The sequence below is a fragment of the Talpa europaea genome (genome assembly GCF_964194135.1).
Source record: "Talpa europaea genome assembly, chromosome: 9".
NCBI classification, from domain to species: Eukaryota; Metazoa; Chordata; class Mammalia; order Eulipotyphla; family Talpidae; genus Talpa; species Talpa europaea.
This window is the reverse complement of record NC_140076.1, coordinates 41,100,107-41,124,646: the sequence shown is the minus strand read 5'-3', so window position 1 is coordinate 41,124,646 and position 24,540 is coordinate 41,100,107. Positions and strand designations below refer to the sequence as shown.

The following is a 24,540-nucleotide window of genomic DNA, read 5'->3' as shown; positions in this document are numbered from 1 at the left end:
TACTTCTTCATTGGTCTTTCTTTATGGCCAATATATTTTCCATCTTGCAGCCAGCAAGACATTATTCATTGGCTAATATGATTGTATGCAAGCACCAGTACCATAAATTGAGCATTTCCCTTCTGCTTACAGGATAAAATGTGAACCACTGTGGAGAGCACACAGACAGGGCTTTTTGTTATTTGATCATTGTCTACTTGTTCAGACTCTTTTTCTCAATCTCTTCCCCTTTCCTTGTATGACCTAGTAATACCAAACAAATAGCAATTCTTTATATGCTGGGTTCTCAGGATTCAATGCGGAGGGAGCAGGCAAAAAAAAAAAAAAAAAAAAAAGGCATTCTTCTCCTTGGGTTTATCTGCCCACTTTAAAAGCTGCCACCAGAGGGCCAGGCTTCTAATTTAGCCAGCATTTGAGTACTGGCTGCCATCCATCCCAAAGGCCAAAAGAACCAGTATATATACTCATGGTCAATGTACAATATAAGATATACTCACTGCTGTGGGAGATAGTTTTCTATAGGAATAGTTCAAATAAAGAAGTAACTTTGACATAAAATATGCTAAGGATCATAAAAATATAATAAAGTGCTGAGGGCTTAACAAAAGTTGAGAATGGGCTAACTGTGCAGGGAGACCCAAAAGACTTTATGGTCGAGTAAGTGATGCCAGGCAAGCAACAGGAATAGGAGAGTGAAAGTATTTAGAGGTGATTGAAACAAAGGCACGTCAATCAGTTACATTTAAGGAAAATGAACAAGTCTGGTTTGGTCTAGTAAATTGGGGAGTTGAGAAATAACTGTAAAGATAGGTAAGAGATATTTTGTGGGAGGTTTTGAAAGTTAGGGTGAAAAACTCTAAAATCTTTATTTTTAAAGTCTCCATAGAATCATTTCCTTTCTTATAATTTACTATGCCCTACTCTCCTAGCATTTTTGGAGTAGTATCATCTGGGTCTTTCCTGACTTTAGAAACTATAAATTTACTTTCTTTCTGATAGCATTATCAACACATCAGAGAACATAGATTTCTGTCCCAAAGTTTTCCAAAACTCATCAAAAAACAAACAAACAAAAAAACAAAACCCACCAATACCTGAGTATATAATTCCTATATCATAATAGCTACTATCTCTCCGTCTCGAAATAAAGCAATGAAAAGGTTATGTACTTATAAAAAGTTTCTATAAAAAACAAAGTTGGCTGTATATGGCTAAAAGAAAATCTAGACTTCATGTAATTATTTTTCTTCTAGTTGAGAGAAAAGTGTGAAAGGTTCCATTTATCTTTTTGAACAAAAATGCAGTGATGCGCCTCATCAAGTTGCTGTTGCATTAATGAAAAAACAACAGATGTTTCAAAAACAGAAGATAGTGCAAATGCAAAATATCACAAAGTAATGGGAAATTCAAGTCTAATGACATTTTCTTAGAACTTTTTCCAAAGTAATTAAACAAACTCACTAAAACTTAATATGTGGAAATGTTTGGACCCTTAGAAAAGAACTTCAAAAACATGTATAATATTCAGAAAAATGTTCTAGCAAAACATGTGCACATGAAGAGCTGATTTCATTGTTCTTGGAAAATATTTCCTAGTAAGATTCTTAAGTGTTTCTTAAAGGGGAAAAATGGTAAATTCCAGTTGAGTACTCTGAAAATACACTTGGGCTACATATAGATGCAAATTAATTCATATGTTCACACAAAATTGATTTAGTACACAAAATCAATGAATACTAGCAACACAATCTGTTTGCTAATTTGAATCTGCTTCATCATTCGAAGAAATCATATTTTTGTTTAGTGCTTTTTTTTTCCATAAATAATAAAAGACCAATGAAGCAGAATTACATATGGCAATTTCATTCAATAAAAACTGAAACATCCCAAATAAAGTGTAACTTTCTAAAAAAGAAAAGGGCAAATTACACCCTATGGGCCAAATCCTGCCTACCATCTGTTTTTGTAAATAACATTTTACTGGGAATATAGCCAGACTCATTCATTCATTTACATATTGTCTAGGACTGTGTGTGCACTGCAACGGCAGAGCTGAGTAGCTGTGACAGGGACCGTACTGCCCAAAGCCTAAAATACATAATACCTGGTCCTTTTCTATAAAACAAAAAAGTAAACTGATTACCTATGTTCCTGAATGTTACCCTTAAATTTCAAATGAATGAATGAATGTTACCCTTAAATTTCAAAATTTAGTACACTGGTTATTCAGATCTTTTTTTTTTTATAGAGGCATGTTTTATTTATTTGTTTTTATTTGTTTGTTTGTTTTGTTTATACATGCACTGGGTACAGTCAGAAGCATGGGAGGGTGAGAGAATTCACCAGAGCCAGAGCAGGGAGCAGAGCAGGCAGAAGGACGGAAGCACACTGCTGAGGGGAGCAGCGGGCGGCAGGAGGGGTCTGCGCGCCATGTGGGACCCTCCTCCAGTGGCCGGGGAGCAGCCAGGGATCGAACCTGTGCCGCAGAGGCCAAGGGCAGCTTTGCAACCCAGCGCTCAACTGCTGCGCCACCGGGGAGGCCCGGTTATTCAGATCTTAAGTGGTTTTTGTTGTTGTTGTTTGTTTTAAAGATCAGAATCACACTTTTCATCAGCATTCATCTCAGATTCTAATTCTGCCATCACCGTCCATAAGAGTGGCAGCGCCAACAAGTGGCCCTAGGCTACCCTTTACTCAGGCCCCGTCCACCATATCCATCAGCTCATTTCATTCTTTAATATGAATAGTGATGTATTCTCCATCTTAATCACTCCGAACCATTCTGGACATTGGCTACCAGCTACTCGATGCTACTTTGCAGTGGAAACATGCATTTACAGACCCTCATATTATTTAGTATAATTTTGGAACCAAGTAACGTATTATAATGATATTGGACTTACATGAATTGGGTGACATCGAGGAATGTATATTTGCAAAAAAAACAATATTTTATTGTTTATAATTTTGTATAGTATGATAAGTTTTGTAACACTCCCCAATATGCATTGCAGGCTGATTAGTGCCATGTTTGACATGTCTGTATAGAGGTCTATCTGGAGCTCATCTTCACTACTACTTGTGTCATGAGACTCATTCGTGGTTGGACGCTTTGCCATTGTTCTAATAAAAAATATGAATAAATACATGGGTTGAAAATTTCTAATTGTTATTACTAACTGACAAGAGGATATTTACCAAAATAGCTTTCACCAAATAATTTATTCACTAAGAATCACTTTTCCGATTTTCTCCTTGTTAGATCTAAGTGCACTGCTCGAAGCTTCAAACCAAAATGAGCTCAGCTTTGAAAATCTTTTCCTCCAGATGTAGACTTGTTTATTTGTAATTATATATCTCACCATACAGTGCGTGCTATGTTTGAAAACCGACCTTTCTTCTACAAACTCCCCTTATTGCTCTTTTCAAGTGGCGTCGCGAAGTGTTCGGACTGTCGTGAGCACACATTTCACGTTCTCATCCGACACAAAACCCGCTGACATTTCTTGTATATATCTTAGTAATTTTACGATATTTTGATTTAATTTCTTGTGCCATTTCAAGATAAAACTTCAGGGAAACATGCATGTCTCAAAAAGTTGTGTTGAAATAACTCAATTCCCTGTAATCACTAATAAATTGCAATGTCCCCTGAGAGGGGACATCCGAGTGATATGCTAGAATTCCAATGTCCCCTGAGAGGGGACAGCAGAGTGCAAAGGTTTAAGCTTCCTGTACATAAAACTATCACTAGAAACCTTTGCTATTTTATATTGATGTATATATATCTAAGTAAAAATAAGATGGTGCACTACTAATAAATTAAAACAGTGCAGTTTTTAATGTGGTTTCAAGGGAAGCTCTCAGCACCCATTTCCAATGAAAATGCCATCCTACTCTCTTATACAGAAATTTTGAGCTGCTATTTCTTCAATCTTTGTGACTTTCACTTTAAGTATCCCTACCGAAAAGAACAGTAACATACTTTTAGTCAAACACAGCCAGAGTTTCTCTATCAATGAATATGTACTTACAGTAGGGGGCAAAATAATGTTTACTTATTTTTTAGAGTATTTGATACAACAGGTCCAACAGTTTGCAAAATTATGTGTATAAGTCTATTCTCATTTTCGAGCTGATACGCCATGTAAGGGACAAGTATTATTTGGTTGTAAGTGTTCAACAAGTATCTTTTGAAGAATAGAATAAATGAAAGAAGTTTAGTTGTGTCTTTCTTGGGGGGGGGCTATAAGAAATTAATATGTAATTCTGGAACACAGAAAGATAAGTACATGATGAAGAAAAATGTGTGAGATAAACAAACTTGTAGTTAATGTACTTCAAATTTTAGAATTATAATTTTTAAACCTAATTATATTCTGAATCATCCTACCTGCTCACCTTCTTCTGCTCCTTATAAACATGTTCTAACAACCCAACCCCACTACAACCAGAGTGATCTTAAAACATAAATTAGATTGTGTCACTGGCTTACTCAGAATACTGCGGTGACTTTCCACTCTATTTAGGATCAAGCCCAAAGTAATTATGATGGCCCTGCATAATTTAGCTTCTGCTTTTCACTAATACCGCCTCACATTGCTTTTCCTTGGGCTAATTACAGTTTATTCACACTGGCTTTCTTTCAGTTCCTCAAAAAAGCTAACTGCTTTCATATTTAGCACCATCACCTTTAACAATAACCACCACCACCATTAAAGCTAACATTTATCATTATTATTATGTGACTGGTACTATGGTAAATGTTTCAAGTGCATTATCCTGCTTAATCACAAGAAACTATGATGTAGAAATTATCTTCATCCCTTTACTGTGGAGGAAACAAATATTTAGAGAAATTCATTCTCTAATGCAAGGTAAGTGGTCAAGAGGGGAAGCATGCTGTAGAGCATAAGCCAGGGATGTGCCTTCTCCATACTCGTCCTTAACTCATACCACTCTCTGTCCATGTATATAATGTCCTCAAAACAGTCTCCTCTCATCCTCTAGCCTAAAGCTGGCATCTTTATCATAGTCCCTTAAACATTTCCTTCATAGAATATATCAGTTTATAATTACATATTTCCTTATATGATTATTTATGTCTGTCAAACCTCAAATAGAATAAACATTTCATGAAGGCAGGGATCATATATTCAACAAATGTGACTGAATAGCAATATAAATATCTAACGAATAAATTATTGAAGAAAGTTATTCATATCTTCCACTAATGATGTACTAAATCACTCTGTAGAAGAGTATGTCTGTTAGAAATTCTATTAAAATATCCTAGCTTATGGGAGAACTACAGGGAATATACATAAAGGGAGAGCAATGATGTAAGAAAATAAAATTTAAATAAAAAGAGACAAAACTTGTAAGCTGATTACAGATTTGAGGCATACAGCAGGGAAAGGGAGAGTGAGGGGTCAAAACAGGGAGGGAAGAGCACAAAGGACTGTGGTGATGGATCGGGGTCCTGGGAGAACTACAGGAACTACACCTGAGGGGAGAAATCAAATACTACCCCCAAATTAACAACAATGTGAGAAAATAAATTAATTTTAAAAATCCTGGTTTACAAAACAAAGTTGTTTCCTTAGAATGTCTGTTCCTTTATGTATCTGTTAACAGATCCTAATTCTGGTCTCTTGACCAATAAGTGAAAAAGTACATTATTTTCTCCTCTGAAGCTCTTCAGACAGTTTTAGCCTAAAAAGTTAAAGAGTGCGATTAAGGTGGGGTAATCCCAAATTTATTTGTACAAGATAGAATGCTAGAATGAGGATGATAAAGAGGACTTTTTTTGGAAAGTAGAGACTCATTTAAGGCACATTTATAGAAATTATTTCTTAGCCTACAGGAAGTGAATGAAAGGTATAGACAAGAAAGGTATAGACAAGAAACAAATGGGACTGCTGTGTTTAGCAAGCTGTGTCACAAATTGGGTTGCAATTGGTATAAATCTAGAAAGAAGTAAAATTGGAGTAGATCCAGTTAAAGGTAATTAAATGACTGTGCAAAAAGACTGGGAAGAGTATAAACTAGTTACTACCATTAACCTCAGATATCCCAAAATTACAAGGTTGATGCCATGAAATGCAACCATGTCATCCCATCTTGAGAGTTTTACTGTAACAGTATTCGGGATTAGAGGAACTACTTTAGTACTCCAGTTATTGAAATGAGGAAGCAGAAACCGAGTAAGCAACGTGCTCAAAGTTAAGTATGTATAAATTGCTAAATTGAGATTTAAATCAAGAACTAAGTATAAGACTAAAATATGAAATATCACTTAACATTAAACACAGCACATATCAAATGATCAATAAATGTTAATTTCCTTCCAATGATAGAAACCCCCACCTGCAAAGGCAATCCATTTCCTTTTTGGAAAGAATGGATGATGGGTTCTCATACATTGTGGATCTAATCCAATACTACTAAGTAAATAACTTAGAAATTTGGTATATATTTTATAAAAAGAGGTTCTTTATTGGTATTTTGGTCATTCTAGTTTATATATATATAAATATATATACATTCTAGTTTTTATATAAATATACATTCTAGTTTATATATATATATATACACACACACACACACATACATACACACACATATAATTTTTTTCCTCCTTATTGAGTTGTGCCATGGAAAATAATTTGAGTGACCCAAGAGATTAAATATGAGTTAGAATTATATTTAATGAGGAGCCTTGAACTTCTTTTTATTGACATTTCCCTTTTCAAGTAAAGACAAGAACAAAAAAGTTCATCTTCTAGTGGCTCATGATTAATTGACAATGAAATTTTTAAGCTAAATGGATCTTCTTCCTATTTTTATTGATAATTAATGAGGAAAAAAGTATGAGTATCAGAAATGTATTACTGCTCTATTCTATGACCAGGAAATAAAATTGTTTAATTACTCAAGCTTATAAAATATTTTGAGAACGTTTTAAGTCATAAGAAGATAATAGGAAATTGAATTTTCTTATTTAATCTATTAAATGGTATTATTTTGTGACAGCCCATCACACTTAGTAAATAAATTCATTTGCTTTGCACTAAGTTACCACTTTATATAATTTGTTTGAGATTTTTTTCTTTCCTTTTTTAAAATGAAAAAGGTTAAGGTCAAATTTAGATGGAAATTATCAGAACTAAAATTAATGACCAAATATTAGAAATAAGAATGTTCCCAAGATCACAAATATAATTTATATTGGGTAAAAATATCACAGATGAAGGATTCCGTCATTTCTCTTTTGTAAAGTAGGTTTATTTGTTACATCACAAAATAGTTAAATTAGCACTGGATAAAAATTTTGTATTCTGAATTCTAAGCAGAAGTGAGGGCTCAAATGATTCTTCTAATGCATACAGATGATTAAAAATATGAAAGAACATAAACTTACTATTTCACCAATCTTTCCAATGTTTCCTTGATCTCCTACTTCTCCCTGTTAAGAATGTAATGTGACAAAAATGATTATTTTTCAAACAAGATTACTTATGACAAAGTTTCTGTTTTCATTTTAAGACAATCACCTAGTCATAACCTAGGCAAATGAAATCTCAATTACTCAATACCATTAGACTATTTCTCTGGAACACGGTCTTTCCTCTACTTTCATTCAAGTAGTAACAATCTATTTTCTTAAACTGCATTCTTCAAATTGCAATTTCCAATCATTAAAAATATTTCAGATAAAAGTCAACTATACAGTAAAAGAAGGAATTGAACTTTCAGTGGTGAACTTAATGTAGTGTATACATATATTGATGTTTAACAATATACACCTGAAACATATAATGTTATGTGCAATATTATTTCCATTAAAATATTTTAGAAAGCTTAAAAATAAAATCTTCATTGAGGTACACCCAATAAAAGGCGAGTGGTAGTAGGCACTGTGGAAGCTATCAAGAAGGATAATATCCACAAAGATGATGTATTTACTTCAAGAGATAAGACACCTTCCCAATGCTGAGAATATATGTCACAGGTAAAGGATTTCATAGCAGCAGACACTCCTGTGGGCTTGAGAAGTTGAAGCTGGCTTTCCAGAAAACATACTATATGCGCAAAACCTTACCTGCAATTCTGTAGCCCATAAGGCTCTGAAAACTCAAAGTATGTCAGAACTCAGCCAACTTTGCCTACCCTGAATCAATTTGGTAGCAATGCCTTACCTGACCTGGGTGAGGGAATTTATATTCTTTTTTTTTTTGATTTTTTTTTGATATTTTATTTTATATAATTCTTACATCATTTTTCATTTTTGCATAATGTATGCATTTTCATTTTGGTTATATTCCCCATACAATTCCCACCCCCTTTTTCTAACCCTAATCCCTCTTCTCCTCCCCCCACCCCCCACTGTAGTGTGTCTCTGGTCTATAGTTGCTTGTTGATTTTGATTTTTACTTTATTGCAATTAGTCTTTTTCCTGGTCCCTTATTTAGGTTTTCTAAATTCTTGCTATGAGTGAGACCATCCAGTATTTTTCTTTTTCTTTCTGGCTTATTTCGCTGAGCATGATCCCTTCCATCTCCATCCATGTTGCTGCAAAATGCATGAGTTTATCTTTTTTGATTGCTAAGTAATATTCCATTGCGTATATGTACCTCATCTTCTTGATCTAGTCATCTATTTTGGGGCATTTGGGTTGTTTCCATAGCTTAGATATTATAAATAGTGCACAATTTATATTCTTATTTTGGTTATTCAGAACAACTTTTTATTTCACTGCAGAAATACTAACATGACTAATTGTGCATGGTGAGCTGCCCTACATATGCTGGTGGTGTTAAGTAAAATACAGAGAATACACCATATTACCTTGTGAAAATCTAAATATGAGTATTTTTAAATAATGGATTATGAAAGTATCTTAGATTTGTTCCCTGAATAGATGATATACTGATGAGAAAGGGCCAATTTTGATGCTGAGGAATGGCAAAAGCATAGGTCAAATAAAGACAATGATAATGAAAGATATATGATTAAGTTCAGGGTGCCACATACATGTATGACATGAACATACATTTTGTTTAAAGAAATAGAATATTAACCATCCATTACTTCCTTATGATTAATAATTATATTTCAGTGTGGAGTAGTAAAATGCATTAACAATATTGTAACCGATACTGGCATGTAGCTACCTAGCATGGGAAATGGCCTAGTTTTAACTGAAATAAGTAATACAGAATAGATTTCAAAGATTTTGCACAAAAAGGAATATATCTCATTAATAATTTTAATATTGGTTATCTCTTTAAATGGTAATATTTTGTAATCTTCGGTTAAGTAAAATACATTACTAAAATTAATTTCACCTCTTTCTTTTTTCTTACTTGTGGTTAAAATGATTCATTTTATTGGATAGTGCGATCTTAAGCATTGAAAGCTAATTAATATTCATGGAGTAATCAATTTGAAATAAACTTTCAAAGACCTCAAATTTTCTTTTCAATTCTGGCATACATTTACATACATAATAAAGAGTGAAACAGGAGAGTAAAACCTTTTTTCTAATTGACAGCTCACTTATTAGACAATTTTTACAGAAAATTTGTGGAAGGATACTACATAAATTGTTAATGTTCTTGTACTTATGCCTCCTTACCCAATGCCCTTGGGTATTTCCAGCAAATGAGATGAGCCCTTCCTTTGTGCCATTAGTCAAATAGGAAATCTACATTAAGAAGCAGAAAGCAGAGGTTGCCTGCAGAATTATCTGCATTTTTGTTGTAGTTTTCAGAGAGTTTGAGGTAAGAGGTGAGTTGGCTTTGAGGACAAGAGAGAGAGAGGAATATTTCCTCAACTCTAGGAAGAGAGTACCTAGGATTCCGTCAAAGGGGGTGACCCTTTCCTAACTCCCAAGGACTTTCCCAGGAAAGCCAGATGCCCCTGAGGGAGTGCCAGGTTCTACCGAATAGCTGTATGAAGCAGTAAGACAGAAATTTCAGGGGCAAGTAGTAGGACTGAACATTAAATAAGTTGCTTCATTTTCTAGGTAACACAAAGCCCCCTGATGCTGTTGTGAATCTAGGGGAGAAGATAGGATGTCAATAATGAGTGATACTGTTTGTCGCCAGTTTGACTGGATATTAGCACACAGAAGTTTTTTGTAGAACTACTTGGCAGTACAGAGATCACAGAGCTAAATCCTCATAAAGTAGAATTACGTTTATAAGGAGCAAGGTTCTATTGTGTGGTTGACTCCCACTTGAGAGTCATTACACACACTGTCCCAGGATCATTTCAGCCACAGACAGATATGGTGACACATTAAAAAATATTTTAGCTCATATTTCTTTACTAACTGACCTTGAAATGTGTTTAGCTTTTCTTTAAATTCTAGTAATATGAAAGTTATAGTTTTATTTAATTTTTTTATTTTTATATTCCCCATACAATTGCACCCCCCCTTATTTTGACCCCAATCCCTCCTTTCCCCACCCCCACCTATAGTTTTATTTTAAAGAACTCTAGCTTTAGGAAATGTAGCAAAGTGCTGTTATTTCTCAATTTTTTGTTAAATTTTAAATTTGTATAAATTCTTATTAGCAGTTTCAGACCTTAATGCTATACACATAAAACTATCATACTACTTGATATTTGTTGGTGTCAGAAAAAGTCATATAAAACTTACATACAGGCATATAAAAGCAGTTGACACAACTTTTAATGTCACAGAAGGGTGAACACCACCCAGTGATTATCTATAGAATATACTTCATTTTCCACTGGGAGTTAGATTCACTGTATGCTATAGGGTAAGGACCCAGAGACTCAAAGAAGTTACATTAACTTGCAGGTTTCTGTGCAGTAGAATAGGCAGCCCCCAATTTTATGATTAACTGTCCTATATTTAACCACAAATTTTATCCTAACATTTCTTTATTAAGGAATGCTTATTTCATATCTATTAAAATATATAAATATATAGCTTCTCAAATGTTATTTGAACCAGTCTGAGCATATTATTAGCATCCTCATTAATGAGTTGAATAAAATATTGAATGTGTTCATTTTATATTTCTATGAGTCATAATTTTTTTATTTCAAATTATTCTTCATAACCGGTAATAAAATTAGTTGCTTTACCTTTAAACCTTCTGGTCCAGGTTCTCCTCCATACCCTTTTTGACCTGGTTTCCCCTAGAAAAGAACAGATTAAAAGAAAAAGAAGACATATTTAATCATTCTCATAGTGACAATTTCCTAAGATTTATGAAATTTATCCTTGAGATGAATCACTGGGAAACTATTTGATATATAGATTCAATCATGTCAATTAACTATTCACCTGCCTTCATAGAGCCTGCATTTAGTGAGGATGTCATAATTAAAAAATAAGTAAAATATATGGTATTAGGTAGTGGTATATGTGAAGGACACAAAATTAAGCAAGGAAGGAAGATATAAAATGTGGGAGGTTTGCTGATTTTTTTTTAAAAGATTTATTGATAAAATAGCTAAGGTACAGGCCAGAGGCACAGTAAGGTGAGAGGATTCATCAGAGACAGAGCGGGGAGCAAAACAGGCAGATGACCGAAATACACTGCTGAGGGGAGCAGCAGGCAAGACAGGACAGGTCTGCCGCTCCGTGTGGGTAGTTACCTGGCTGGCCGGGAATCAAACCCATGCTGCAGAAGCCACGGACAGCCTCACGGTGCTGCGCTCAACCCGCTGCACCACCAGGGAGGCCCTGCCGAGATTTTTTTTTATAAGACTACCAGGGAAGACCTCACTAAGAAGGTGGCACTTGAGTAAACTTTTTTTTTAAGATTTATTTATGCATACAAGAACTGGGGGACAGGCCAGAGGTGTGGGGATGGTGGTGAGGGGATTCACCAGAGACAGAGTGGAGAAAAGAACAGGTGGATTGACTGAGATACAATGCTGAGGGGAGCAGCAGGCGAGTTAGGAAAGGTCTGCTGCACCATGTGGGTCACCTCCCTGGCCAGGGATCGAACTCGTGATGCAGTGGCTGCAGACAGCTTCATAGTGCTGCATCTTAACCCCTTGCATCATCTGGGAGGCCCCAGCACTTGAGTAAACTTAAAGGGGCAAGTTACATAGATATCTGAAGAGAGAAAATTCCAAGGAGAGACATCCTGTGCAAAGGCCCAGAGGCAAGAATGTGCTAGAGCAGAGTAAGTGAGAAGAGGAAATAAGGCCAAAGAAGGGAGAGGAGAATAGGAAGTCAGGTCATGGAGAACCTGGTACATTAGTTAAGGGTTTTGGCTTTTACTCTGAGACATGAAGACTAAGACAAGTCTTGAGACAGAAAGTGCCATGATGTATGTTTTAATAGGATCACTTTGCTGGAAGAGCAGAAGCAAGGAGTCCAGCAAAAAATCCACAGTAATAATCCAAGTGAGAGATGACAACACAAATATCAGGGCAGCAGCGAGGGGACTGTGGGAAGCGGTAAAATTATTTTTGTAGTTTGAAGGCACATCTTCTAGAAATTGCTGATAGGTCATGTGTGGAATGTGAGAGAGAGATAAGAGTCCAGAATAAATTTAAGATTTTTTAATCTGATTAAGGGAAAAAATGAAATAGGACAGACTATGGCAAGAACAGATTTGGAGGGCAAATTGGAAGCTCAGTTTTGATAATTACATTTGATGGTCTTGTTCAACATCTAAATAGAGATGTGGTAGTAGTTATACTAGCCCAGAGTTCAGGGGGCAGAAGGTTTTGATCTGATCATGTAATTTAGAAAGTCACCAGTATTTGCATGGTAGTTAAAGCCAAAAGACTGGACAAAATCATCTGGGTAGTAAGTGTTGATAGAAAAGAGAAGTCTGGAAACCAAATCTTGGATCACTTCACAAAGGTAGAATTTGAAGAAATGAGGAAAATATTCGAATTTCGTGTTGGAGGTTTAGGAGGAAGTTCATGCAAATGAAGAAACTGCTTCCAAAAAGAAAGAGCAATCTTGTCAAATTCTGAAGGGTATCATAATGAAGTAATGTGAAAATTAAGAAAGGATCATTGGACTCAACAGCATGGAGATCACTGATGATATTTGTAAGATCATTTGTTTTAGGGTAGTGGGGACAAACATGGTTTCAACAGGTAGAAGAGGAGAAAAACTGAAAAAAATTTTTTTTTCTATATAACCCTTGAGAAGTTTTGCTGAAAAGGGAAGGAGAGTTCCCTCACCCTGGAGAGAAAAAACTGACATCAATACATTTTGCTTTTACACTGAAAGAAATAGCATATTTATGTACTGACAAGAGATCCATCAGAGAAAAATTAATATGCAGGAGAGTGGGAAGAATTGTTGGATCGATGATTTTCAATTAGGTAGAGGATAAGAAATGTAGAAAACAAGTGAAAGTTTTGACATCAGCTAGAAAAAATGGTTTGTTCTTCCACACTAGCCACGGCGAAGGCAGAGTGAGTGGCCTAGATACAGGTATGTGGAAAGGAGCAATGGTAGAAACTTGTGGAAGTTTGCTCTGATGATTTCAATCATCTCAGAGAACTGGGGTGTAAGATAAAGGGCTAAGAATGGGGATGAGAGAAACATGAATAGAGTTGAGGAAAGTAAAAAAAAAATTAGAAAAGTTAAAAATGTAAATAGGTTGGGGACATTATTCAGAATATAATCAAAGGGATAATTATAATGTGTGAAACAGCATGAGGAGGCATGTGAGGTCTTGAAGGGCATAGAAAGATGGAAAGGTCATACAGTCAGTGAGTTGAAATTTCTATTGGGACTGATGGAATTTGTTACAAGAGAGAATAAATTAGAAAGGAAGGGGGCAGTAGTTAGGGAGAAGAAAGCTGGATATTGAAATTAAGACTATATTGCTGTTACCAGTAATGACAAGGTAGAGGGCATGATCATGGCAGTTAGCAACTGAAGAGAGTAGATCATCACTGGACTGGATGGAGTCAAAATCTGGGATACTGGGTAGGCTGACCATGGTTTCTAATATCAAATAACTGATATCTGATTATGCAAGATTTGATGGAGATCAATATGCATCATCTAATGTGTATGACAAATTCAAATCAATGAATAAAACATGGGACAGGAGAGACTGTGAAACAGAACACCAATTTAAAATATCTGCTAGGCATTATAGAATTATATTTTATTATTGGTATCCATAAACCAATACTCTATTTTCTTTCTTTTAACAAAAACAAAACAATGCACTGGCTGCCATTCTGTTTTAACCACACAAAAGATCCCTAGTAACTTAACTTATATAGAGTATTTCTACCCAAAGAGTTATTTTAATTTCTGACTCTGCCTTGCTTCAATTTGTGCAATGGTTTCCTACCAAACAGAAATTAGAGCAAAGAATCAAAAGACAAAATTGTCAAATATCAATTATACTGCAATCAATTAACAGTTTTAGGACAAGAAATATAGTTAAGAGTCAAAATAATTAGATCTGTCTATGATGTTTACAAAAAATTTTAGTAATACACTTCTATTCACAGTATTTGGAAAGCGGTTTAACAACATCATTTCTTTCATTGTTAATAACATAAATCTCATTCAAGAGGCACTGCAACATACTAAGAAATAGTTACACATTATATCTATATTATGGGGGAAAAAATCTCACTAGAATGTGCTAGAAGTACATTTATAATTTCTGAAATCCAGCACTTCAGTCTGGTCAGTATTGAAGTTTTTATTTCCAGTCCTGTTACACACTGTAACATTAGGTTTTTCTAGAGTAAGCTATCCTTGAGCATATAATATTGAAGTTTTATTTTCACACCTAAACAATTTGGACAATATCTTGCATGATTATTTTTTGGATTAGAGGGGGACTCATGTTACATAGAGCACTACTGGGCCTAAATTGATCTTCAATCAATCGTAGCAACAAAAATAGTATGAACAGGCAAAAGGTGAATGTGATTCTCTTTTTTTCTAGGGAAGTAAATTTAAAATAAAAGATCAATTTTACTGGGCTCAAAAAACAACAGTTTTTCTGTTATATAACTCACCTCACAAAAAATGAAATAAAAATTCTTCTTTTCTTTCAATGGGATAGTGGCAGTATATGTGCTAGTGAGGTAAAGGTGCAAAAGAAAGAATTACTGTCTTCTGAAATGTAAAACTGTTTAAGAACCTGTAGTTATGATTTTCTCAAGAATGATGTAGCTCATGAATCTAATAATGCTTCTTAAAATAAATGTGATGTACACTCCAAATAACATCACAATAATGTAAACTTTGGTCATGTATACACAAATTCTCAAAGAATTCTTTTCAGAACTTAGTTGGCTGAAATCACATCTTACTAGTTTTTCCATCATTTTACTTGCACACTTAGAAAACAGATTCCTACAATATAGCTAAAATGGTTAAGGTATTTAGCCTCCTATTTCATTTTGAGAAACTATTAATAATTTTCAAATTATTGATACCATAAAATCACTGAAGAAAAAGTAAATATGTAGTAGGTATAATAATACAAACTATCAGGGAACTTTCCAGTTATAGGAAAATTTTATTTGGGGGAACTGCAAGACTATATTTCAATTTTTGTCTTTTGCTATAATTTAAAATTTGGTGCTATTCAAAACATTTACAGGACGGTTGTTTTAAGAGAATCACTTTTTGAAAATCATTTATATGATACATACTCTTGGCCCCAGTTCTCCAAAGGGTCCAATAGGTCCTTCTTCTCCCTTAAAAAAGGAATGAGAACATATCATGGCCTGAAATAAGCATTTAAAAATGAAAACCCTAATTCTTTTTCTGAAATATGAGCTCATTTTGATTTTGTAAGAATAATGCTGTGATTTTCTTATATTTAGAATTGCATCACCCTGTAACACTTTAATTTTTGTGTGTGTGCTAATCCCATATTTATCCTAAAGAGATACTTATTATTGGCTCATTTTTAAATTGATGATATAAATAAATAGATGATATAATCTATACATAGAAAGCTGATACTAGATAGGAATGAAAGTGATTAGGGTATCACAAAATCAGGATTAAGAATTACTGAGACCCTGAATTAAATATAACCTTTATTTTCTTGGATTTACTCTCCATTTGAGAGAGGAACTCAAATTCATACTAGAAATCAATACATATTAGCATATTTAAATATTATTGTTAAAGAAAATGTTTGCCATTGGAACATTTTGATTCCTCCTTAATTCAACAAACACATTGTGAGTCTAAATTGTCTTAAGCCTTAAAGATACAAAGGTATATGGAATCCTACCAAATGGGATTCATTGCCTATCGTTTCTTCCTGTCCAGTTTACATGTCCAATATTCTTAAGGTCAAATTAGTTACACAAGTCATAAATTTTAAATCTTTTGAATTATTCTAAGGATAAAAGCTATATAGGTGATTAGAGAATAAAGGACAACCAAAAAAATTCAAATACTTATACATTAGTCTTTATGAAAATAAGTAACAGGTTTTTATTTCATTTATTGACACATTTTCTAAAAAATGCTCATTTTCACCTTTAAATAGTTGATACCACATTATGTTACCACACTATGGTACCACAACATTAGGCCATTAATTGATGAATACTACCTACAAATCTCTCTAGAAGCATTTATTTGATATTATTTATCTGATTAACATTTTGCTCAATTTACAATTCAATTTAAGAATTTATTGTGAAATCATCTTCTATGTCAATGTTCAATATTTGTCTTTGTCATTTTGACTTGCTTTACTATCATTCTCTCAAACCCTTCCATTTTGCTGTAAATGGCAACATTTCATCTTTCTTTATGGCTGAATAGTATTCCATAGTGTAGAGAGGTCACATCTTCTTGATACAGTCTTCTTTGTACGGGTATTTAGGCTGCTTGCATGTCTTAGCTATTGTAAATACTGCTGAAATAAACATTGTAGAATATATAGGTTTCCAAGTGCTGAGGAATATTGGTAATAGGGGATGTTGTGCATGTGGAAAGAGGAAGTATAAGGAGAATTTCTGTACCTTCCTATCAATTTTGTTATAAGCCTAAAACAGCTCTAAAATATTGTGTTAAAAATATTCTTGTGATAAGCCATCTATTCCATTTTTGCCTTAAAAATGACCTTGGAAGAGAGAAAACCACAACCAACACTGAATATTTTGAAATGGATGTGTCAGCTGGCAGTGGGGGTCTCCATGACCCAGACCCAGCACAGGTCACTTTCACTAAAATATTATTCATACATAAAGCTTAATGTGAGTTTCCTATTATTCCATAGCACTCATAAGTCAAATTATCCAATGACAAAAATATGTCATTCATTATCTTGCAAGTAGAAAATAGGCATAAAGATTAAATATAAATTCTAGTATACATTAGTGAAATTCTGGGCTCAGAGTTTTCTGATATTCCAATGAGACCACTAACATAAATCAATGAATTCAGAACACTGTAAAATGATTCCAAGTCCCATTCCAGAACTTCCAGTATAAAATGATAACTTGAAATCATGCATGGCAAAAATTCTCCACACTAAAGCATGTTTTCTTTAAGCAAAAACTAAAGCCTCACAAAAAAGGGGGGAAACTAAAAAAATTGCTGACAGGATAGTTATTTCCTCCATACCTGTGTTCCTTTGAGACCAGGAGGTCCAGGAGGCCCTCTGTTTCCAAGGAGTCCCTGTAAAGGCAATGCAAACACACACATTAATAAATGTTTTTTTTTTCAATCAGCAATAATCTAGAAATTGGCAATACTATTTGGGTAAAGTTATCAAAGGTATCTAGTCATATCTCTAGAAGCAGAAAGTAAAGTGTTGGTTGCCAGGGACTGGGGGAGGCAAAAGCAGGGAATTGCTTTTCAATGGGTATAGGGTTTAAGTTAAACAAGGTGAAAATATTCCAGGGTTCAGCTGTACAATAATAATGTGCATATAGTTAACAATACTTTACTATTCATCTAAAAATTTGTTGAGAGATTTAGATTTCAGGTTATTATGCTTTTTTACCACACAAAAAAATCTGTGAGCTTATTAGCATTCAGACTTCTCAACGTTTTATTTAAGATCTACCTCAAATTTTTTTAAGTCAGGTAAGTTTACCTCTGCCTTCCAACCTTGGGTTCTTATTTAACCTGTTGCATAGAATCTCTCATTCTTTAGTTCCACCTGGGTAAAACCAACCCATCCAACTCAAATCCCAATTCTCTATGAAGTTTCTCAGAAAATTGGAGACTTAAGTTATTCTCTCCATGAGTTCCTTATTAGTCACTTATCATGTGTTATCTAGTTATGCTTTTTTTTACTTTTTAACATGTGAAAATCTCATCTTTCCAGAAGATTACAAGTTCCTAATAAACAAACGGTAATGTAATGTTTTAATCTTGTTTGCAAGTAATTGCTTAACCAGCACACTGTCCATAATACAAAGTGAAAAAATAATTCCCAGCTGACTAAATGCTGCCTAGAGAACAAAATGGTTAATACAATAAATCTGCATATAAAAATCTTGATTCAGTGTATGGAAGGTAAATATTTAGGGCTGATTGAGGTTATCTAGAACTTTTTAGAGTTATGCATTTTCCTCTTATCAAGTTAGTTCAATTCTGTGCAGATAAACACACATTTTAATAATTCAGTGTAAAAAGTTATTTTCAGGTAGCATGTAACATAGTCTCACATAGTCTCTCTAAAAATTTATCGGGGATGCGATACATCAGACAGTAATAGCCTATTGTGTCATCCCTAATCCCATAATATAAGTAACAACACAAACCATTATAGCAACGAATAAATTATTCCTGTTTACTGGAGGATAGACATATTTATTGGGTACTCGCTTTCTGCAGCAAGCAGCTAAGGATGTGGTTTTACTAATGTTATGTGATGCTTGAAAGCAGATTGCAAATTGGGTAGCTCTCAAAAAGGCTTGCTGAAGTATGTTTTGTATCTATATACATATATACATATACACACAATCCCACAATCAACAGAACTGTAATTAAACCAAGCTTCCAATCGTAGTTTGGGATTTTTAGTCAACTGGCAGAAAATGAAGAGAAAAATAAAAGGTTTCTTTAGAGCTGTGCCAAATTTCTCTGGAAAGAACCCAATTTGTTTGCAAACAGAGTAAGCATGCATTTCAAATAGAATGCACATGATACCCATTATGTTTAGGCTAAAACAGAGCTTGAGTAATGTATTTTGTGTCACTTTCCAAATACCATAGGTATAGGAAAGTAAAGGAAGCTTTAAGATACTTCCATGATCCATAACATATAATGCTAATAGTGTCAGTATGTTTGGCTCTGCTTTTCCTTTCTACTTCTAGAAACAATTTCAAGTCAAATAGTAAGGACCAAGAATAGAGACAAAAAACAGAGCCTTCGCAACCTACAAAACAAAAAATCATATTCACTTTTCTTTAAAATTTTATGGATCTTTTGATAAAATCATCTGAGATGTTCAAAAAAATCTTAGGTGATCAGTATAAAATATCTTAAATGATCAGTATAAAAATCAGAGTTTCATGATATTGGTGCTGATTAGAAGCTCATGTTTAATGAATAAATTTCGATAAAGCAAACCACAGAACAATAATCATCCAGTGGAAATTCAACCACCGCTACCCATTAAAACGTCTGGCTCTCTGGTGTTTTATCCCACTTTTATGAATTGTAGTTTTAAAACTAAACAAAATAATAAAAAGGAAGATTAAAGATAACTAATGTAATAATATTCAAGAAATCAGTCAACTTTCTTTAGTTCTCTGGCATTTTTGAGGGGGGAGGAGGGCTAAAACTTTAAGTGAAACAAAATTTCCAAACTTAAAATGCTTTAGAAATCCCTCTGGTTCTTCACCATGCAGCCTTAAAAACATTAAGTTCAGTTATCACTTCCTCTTGAAGTAATTCCCAATTTCCTAAGACAGATCAATTACCCAAAATTAGACCCTTTGAGCACTTGATTAGCTCTTTGTTTTTTAAAGATTTATTTTATTTATTTAAGCATACAAGAGCTGGGGTATAGGCCAGAGGTGTGGGGGGTGGGGCAGGCAGTGAGAGGATTCACCAGAGACAGAGTGGGGAGTAGAACAGGAAAATTTACTAAAATACATTGCTGAGGGGAACAGCAGGCAAGACAGGAGAGGTCTGCTGTGCCATGTGGGTTAGCTCCCTGGCTGGGGATCGAACTTGTGATGCAGTGGCTGCAGATAGCTTCAGAGTGCTGACACTTTACCCCTTTTGCCAACAGGAGGCCTTAGACCAGCTCTTTTATACAGCAATTTTTATGACTTTTTAATATTTTTTCTAAACTGAAACCTCATCCATCAGAGGAATTAGAGTTTAGAAATCTATATGATCCCACATTTAGTACTTCACCTAGTATATAAAAGAAACTCAGTAACTATTAAATGGATACTTTTTTTTTTTTAAAGATTTATTTATCTATTTATACAAGCACTGGGTATAGTCAGAAGCGCAGGAGGGTGAGAGGATTCACCAGAGCCAGAGTGGAGAGCAGAGCAGGGAGACTGACGAAGTACACTGCTGAGGGGAGCAGCGGGCGGCAGGAGAGGTCTGCGCTCCATGTGGGACCCTCGCCCGGTGGCTGGGGATCGAATCGGCGCTGCAGAGGCTGCGGCAGCTTCCCAGCCCAGTGCTCAACCACTGCGCCACTGGGGAGGCCCTAAATGGATACTTATTGAATGGAGAAATGAATGTGTTTATGTATGTATGAAGTTCAAGTTCCAAAGTATACAGCAGGTGAAGGGCTAAACAAGAGAGAACTTTTCAGCTCCCTTCTCTACACTATCCTCCGCCCCCAACCACTCTCTCAGAATCCCTTTCTACTTCAGGTATGGTTTAGACATTGATTATTTTGACCTATATATTAGATAGATACAGGTGTCCCCTGCTCTCCAAAAGTAGCATTTTCTTATGAAACCACCATAAATTGAAACGGCATTAAGCGAAGAAGCAATTACCATGAATTCATATGGAAAAGTTGTTGAGAGTTCCCAGCACCAAAAACTAAGGTACAAATAACACACAAAACCCAAAATGATCAAAACAAATATTTGTTTATAAATAGTAGATAAAAGCTGGAATGACATGATAACTACACAGCTTTTATAAAGTATTGCCTGAGGAAAGAGCTTGGCAGCCCCATGCTCGCTGCTCAGGGCATACCGCGTCTGATGGCTCCCCGCAGAACAAATGCTGAATTCTATTTCACTACTTGCCTTATGTCACAAAGACAAAGATATTCTTCAGATTTCTTTCAGTTAGTGAAAACAGGAATTAATGTAGGGCTTTGGTAAAAGTAAAGTGGCATGAGACAAATTTTTGAAAAGTGGGGGTTATTTGAATACTAGAATCAAACTTCTTGTCTTTCCTATCCTCTGAACCTGCACCTCCTCCTGATTTTTCTACTTAAGCCAATATATTAAGACTCAACTCAATCTATTCTGTCTTTGACTTCTCTTTATCTGTTCACTTTCACCTAATCAGTACATAGTCATATTGTTTCTACATAGTTATATTGTTTCTATTTCCATAACAGCTGTTAAATACAGTCATTCAAACAATCATCCAATCATCCAGTACTTATTAATGTTCCTGTGATGCCCTATGGCTATAATTATGGTTATATGGTATGTATAAAATCAGTCTCTTTTCTCAGAAAGCTGACAGCCTAATAGCTAAGAAAATCAGAAGTTATAATATATGAAGATTAAGTGCTTGGTTGATTTATTTTTTTCAGGAATACAGAGAAGGAACCTCTCAATTGGAAAGAAAAGGGAAAGCTTCCTGAACAATGTGTTATGTGATGTGTAGGTATTAGCTCAATGAAGAAGGGCACAGGAAAGCAGGGAGGTATCCAGAGAAAAAGATTAGCATGCAAGGAATTGTGAGGTTTAAACAAGCAAGGCATGATTGGGTACTCTTAACTAGAATCTGGAGTAATGCTTTTGGAAGACTGGTGAATCAATGTTACATATGGGGCTAGAGAATGAGAGAGGGTAAAGAATCTTGTGTGAGGTACTGGGGGGGCCTTGGTGGTGGGCGTGGTAGCACCCCACTGAATAGCTGGGAGCCTATATTTCTGAATCTGAATCAGATACAGTATTTCTGAATCAGATACAGTGTTTAAAACCAATGTTGCCTTAAAGAAAATTATTAAAAAAGAAAAAAAATGACCCTTGTGTGTGTAAAAAAAAATAAAGAAGTACAAGAGTTAACCTAAAATCTATGGAAATCATGGAAGGGTTTACGCACAAGAATGACATGATGAGATCTATACTTTACAGAGATTATTCCATCATCAGCTAGGTAGATTTGAAGGAATGCCAGACTGTAGGCAGCAAGAACAATTGGAGGGCTATTATTACAGTAATCTTGGTGAAAAGCAAAGAGGGTCGAAACCCTAACATTGGCAGCAGAATGATTTTAATGGCAAAGAGGGGAAATTCTGAGCAAAAGAAGAGATCAGGATAAAGGAGATAATTGATGGCCTGAGGTCATTCCAGTGTCAGGAGAGGGTTTGATGTAAGACTTTATATAGAATTTGAATGTTGAATAGGAAGAATACTTCTATGGAAACAGGAAAAAAGAGAACTGTCACTATATATAGGCAAAGCTTAGGCCAGTAAGGTTGCCAGATAAAATACATGACGTTCAATTCAATATGAATTTAACATAAATAAGGAATGACTTTTATTACAAATATGTTCCAAATATTGTACCTCCATCCTCTCATAAGTTTCCTTTTCCTGAATGCTAGACATCGCACTGTCTGTAAATTCCGATTCATTTATCATGTGAACTCAACTGCTAGTTTCTCTGTTATCTGAATCCCTTAAAGCTGTTCTCTTGCAGTATTATATACTCTGTATTATTCATATGGTCATTAGAGAAAGGTTTTCTTGTGTATCTTTCTCTAGATTTTAAGTTTCTTGAAAGTCAGCATAAGGACTTTTCATCTTTGTTGCCCGAGGGTATATACAGTACATTGGCTGTCACATAAGCCAGTCAGTATTTGCTGACATAATGAATGTTCTATTTCAGATCTTTATAACTTCCCTCCTAACTTTTTCTACCTCATCTCCGTGTTTTCAATTTCTCTCCTATTTAAACTATCCCATACTGACATGAAAGGTATCTTTTTAAAACATAAAAATCTGGGCCTCCCTGGTGGTGCAAGGGGTTAAGATACAACTTATGAAGCTGTCCGCAGCCTCTGCAGTACGAATTTGATCCCCCAGCTGGCCAGGGAGCAACCCATGTGACACAGCAGACCTCTCCTGGCTCACCCGCTGCTCCCCTCAGCAGTGTATTTTGGTCAATCTGCCTGTTCTGTTCCCCGCTTTGTCTCTGGTGAATCTCACCCCCCACACCTCTGGCCTGTACCCCAGCTCTTCTATGCACAAATAAATAAATCTTTTTAAAAAAACACATAAATCACCCAGGACACTTTACTACTTCAATATATTTGATTACTTCAGGATGTTCATGGAGCAAAAGACACCACAGACTTTAATTTTAATCTGTGGTTATTTTATGAGCCCTAAGGGCTACACTGGCCAGAAAAATCTCTTCCATCTGCTTTTTTCCCACAAATTCCTTTTCAGTGATTTATAAATATTGTCCCCTTAGTCTAAGTCCATACCAAACCAGAAAAATCATTTCTAATGACCTGAACCCAAAAGACTGGATAACTTGCTCTAACTAAACAAACACTACTGGGGGAACCAGAGGTACAAATTGTTTCCTGATTATCTGGGAAAAAGCTGTATAAAGTTTATAAAATGCACTCAAGATAGCTCAAAATTATCTGGAAATGTTCTGATATTCCTAAAGTACTTTCCATAATCATGGTGATATGAGATCTGACAACTCTAGATAGCATACATTTTCTGTTTTTTCCTTCATTTTTCTTTACCTTTGATCCTTCAGGGCCATTTTGCCCAGGAATCCCAATATCTCCTGGAAAACCCTAGGAAACATAAAAATGTACAGTTATAGGAAATTACTTTAAATCTACTAAAGCATATCAAATTTCCCTTTGCCTTTATTTCATACTCAAAGTAACTTAAACACCTCACTAACTCAGTTTTAAAGATTAAGATAAGCAGTTAACATTGGAACACAAAACTGACAAAGTTCCCTAAAACAGAGCATCCTTTATCAGTTACATACCAATAATCCTCATACCCAAAGGAAATGTTCTAGTACAATCTAAGAGAGAAGAGTCTTATTCAAAAGTCATCCACAACTTGGACAAGAAGTGACTGGCCTTTTCAAAGTGACATGGGGTAGGAGTCACCTGAGGATTTGGGGACTGCATACTGTAGACTGTTTACTAACTACATGTTAATTATTGTAGGTTTTGGTCAGGTGGACATGCAAATAAACTCTCTCTGATGAAAAAATAACCCCAAAGGTTATGCCTTTATACAAGACATTATACAAGACATTAATCAATTTTGTATGTAACTCAATTATCTTGTCCTAACATTCCCATTTTTGCTTATAAATATTTCTGAGTTCCTTAAATACTTTTGGAACTTGCCTAT

The 24,540-nt window shown here is 34.9% G+C and overlaps 1 protein-coding gene across 1 annotated transcript in view; it reads right to left on the bottom strand.

Moving 5' to 3' along the window:
* COL24A1 (collagen type XXIV alpha 1 chain) overlaps nt 1-24,540 on the bottom strand; it is a gene marked incomplete at both ends in the record, with an annotated part of 264,900 nt that overhangs the window by 125,292 nt on the left and 115,068 nt on the right. The window contains 5 exons of the mRNA XM_084243185.1: nt 7,424-7,468; nt 11,125-11,178; nt 15,652-15,696; nt 17,591-17,644; nt 23,907-23,960. Of these exons, the coding sequence (XP_084099311.1) occupies nt 7,424-7,468; nt 11,125-11,178; nt 15,652-15,696; nt 17,591-17,644; nt 23,907-23,960 (252 nt within the window). The remainder of the gene's footprint in view (nt 1-7,423; nt 7,469-11,124; nt 11,179-15,651; nt 15,697-17,590; nt 17,645-23,906; nt 23,961-24,540) is intronic.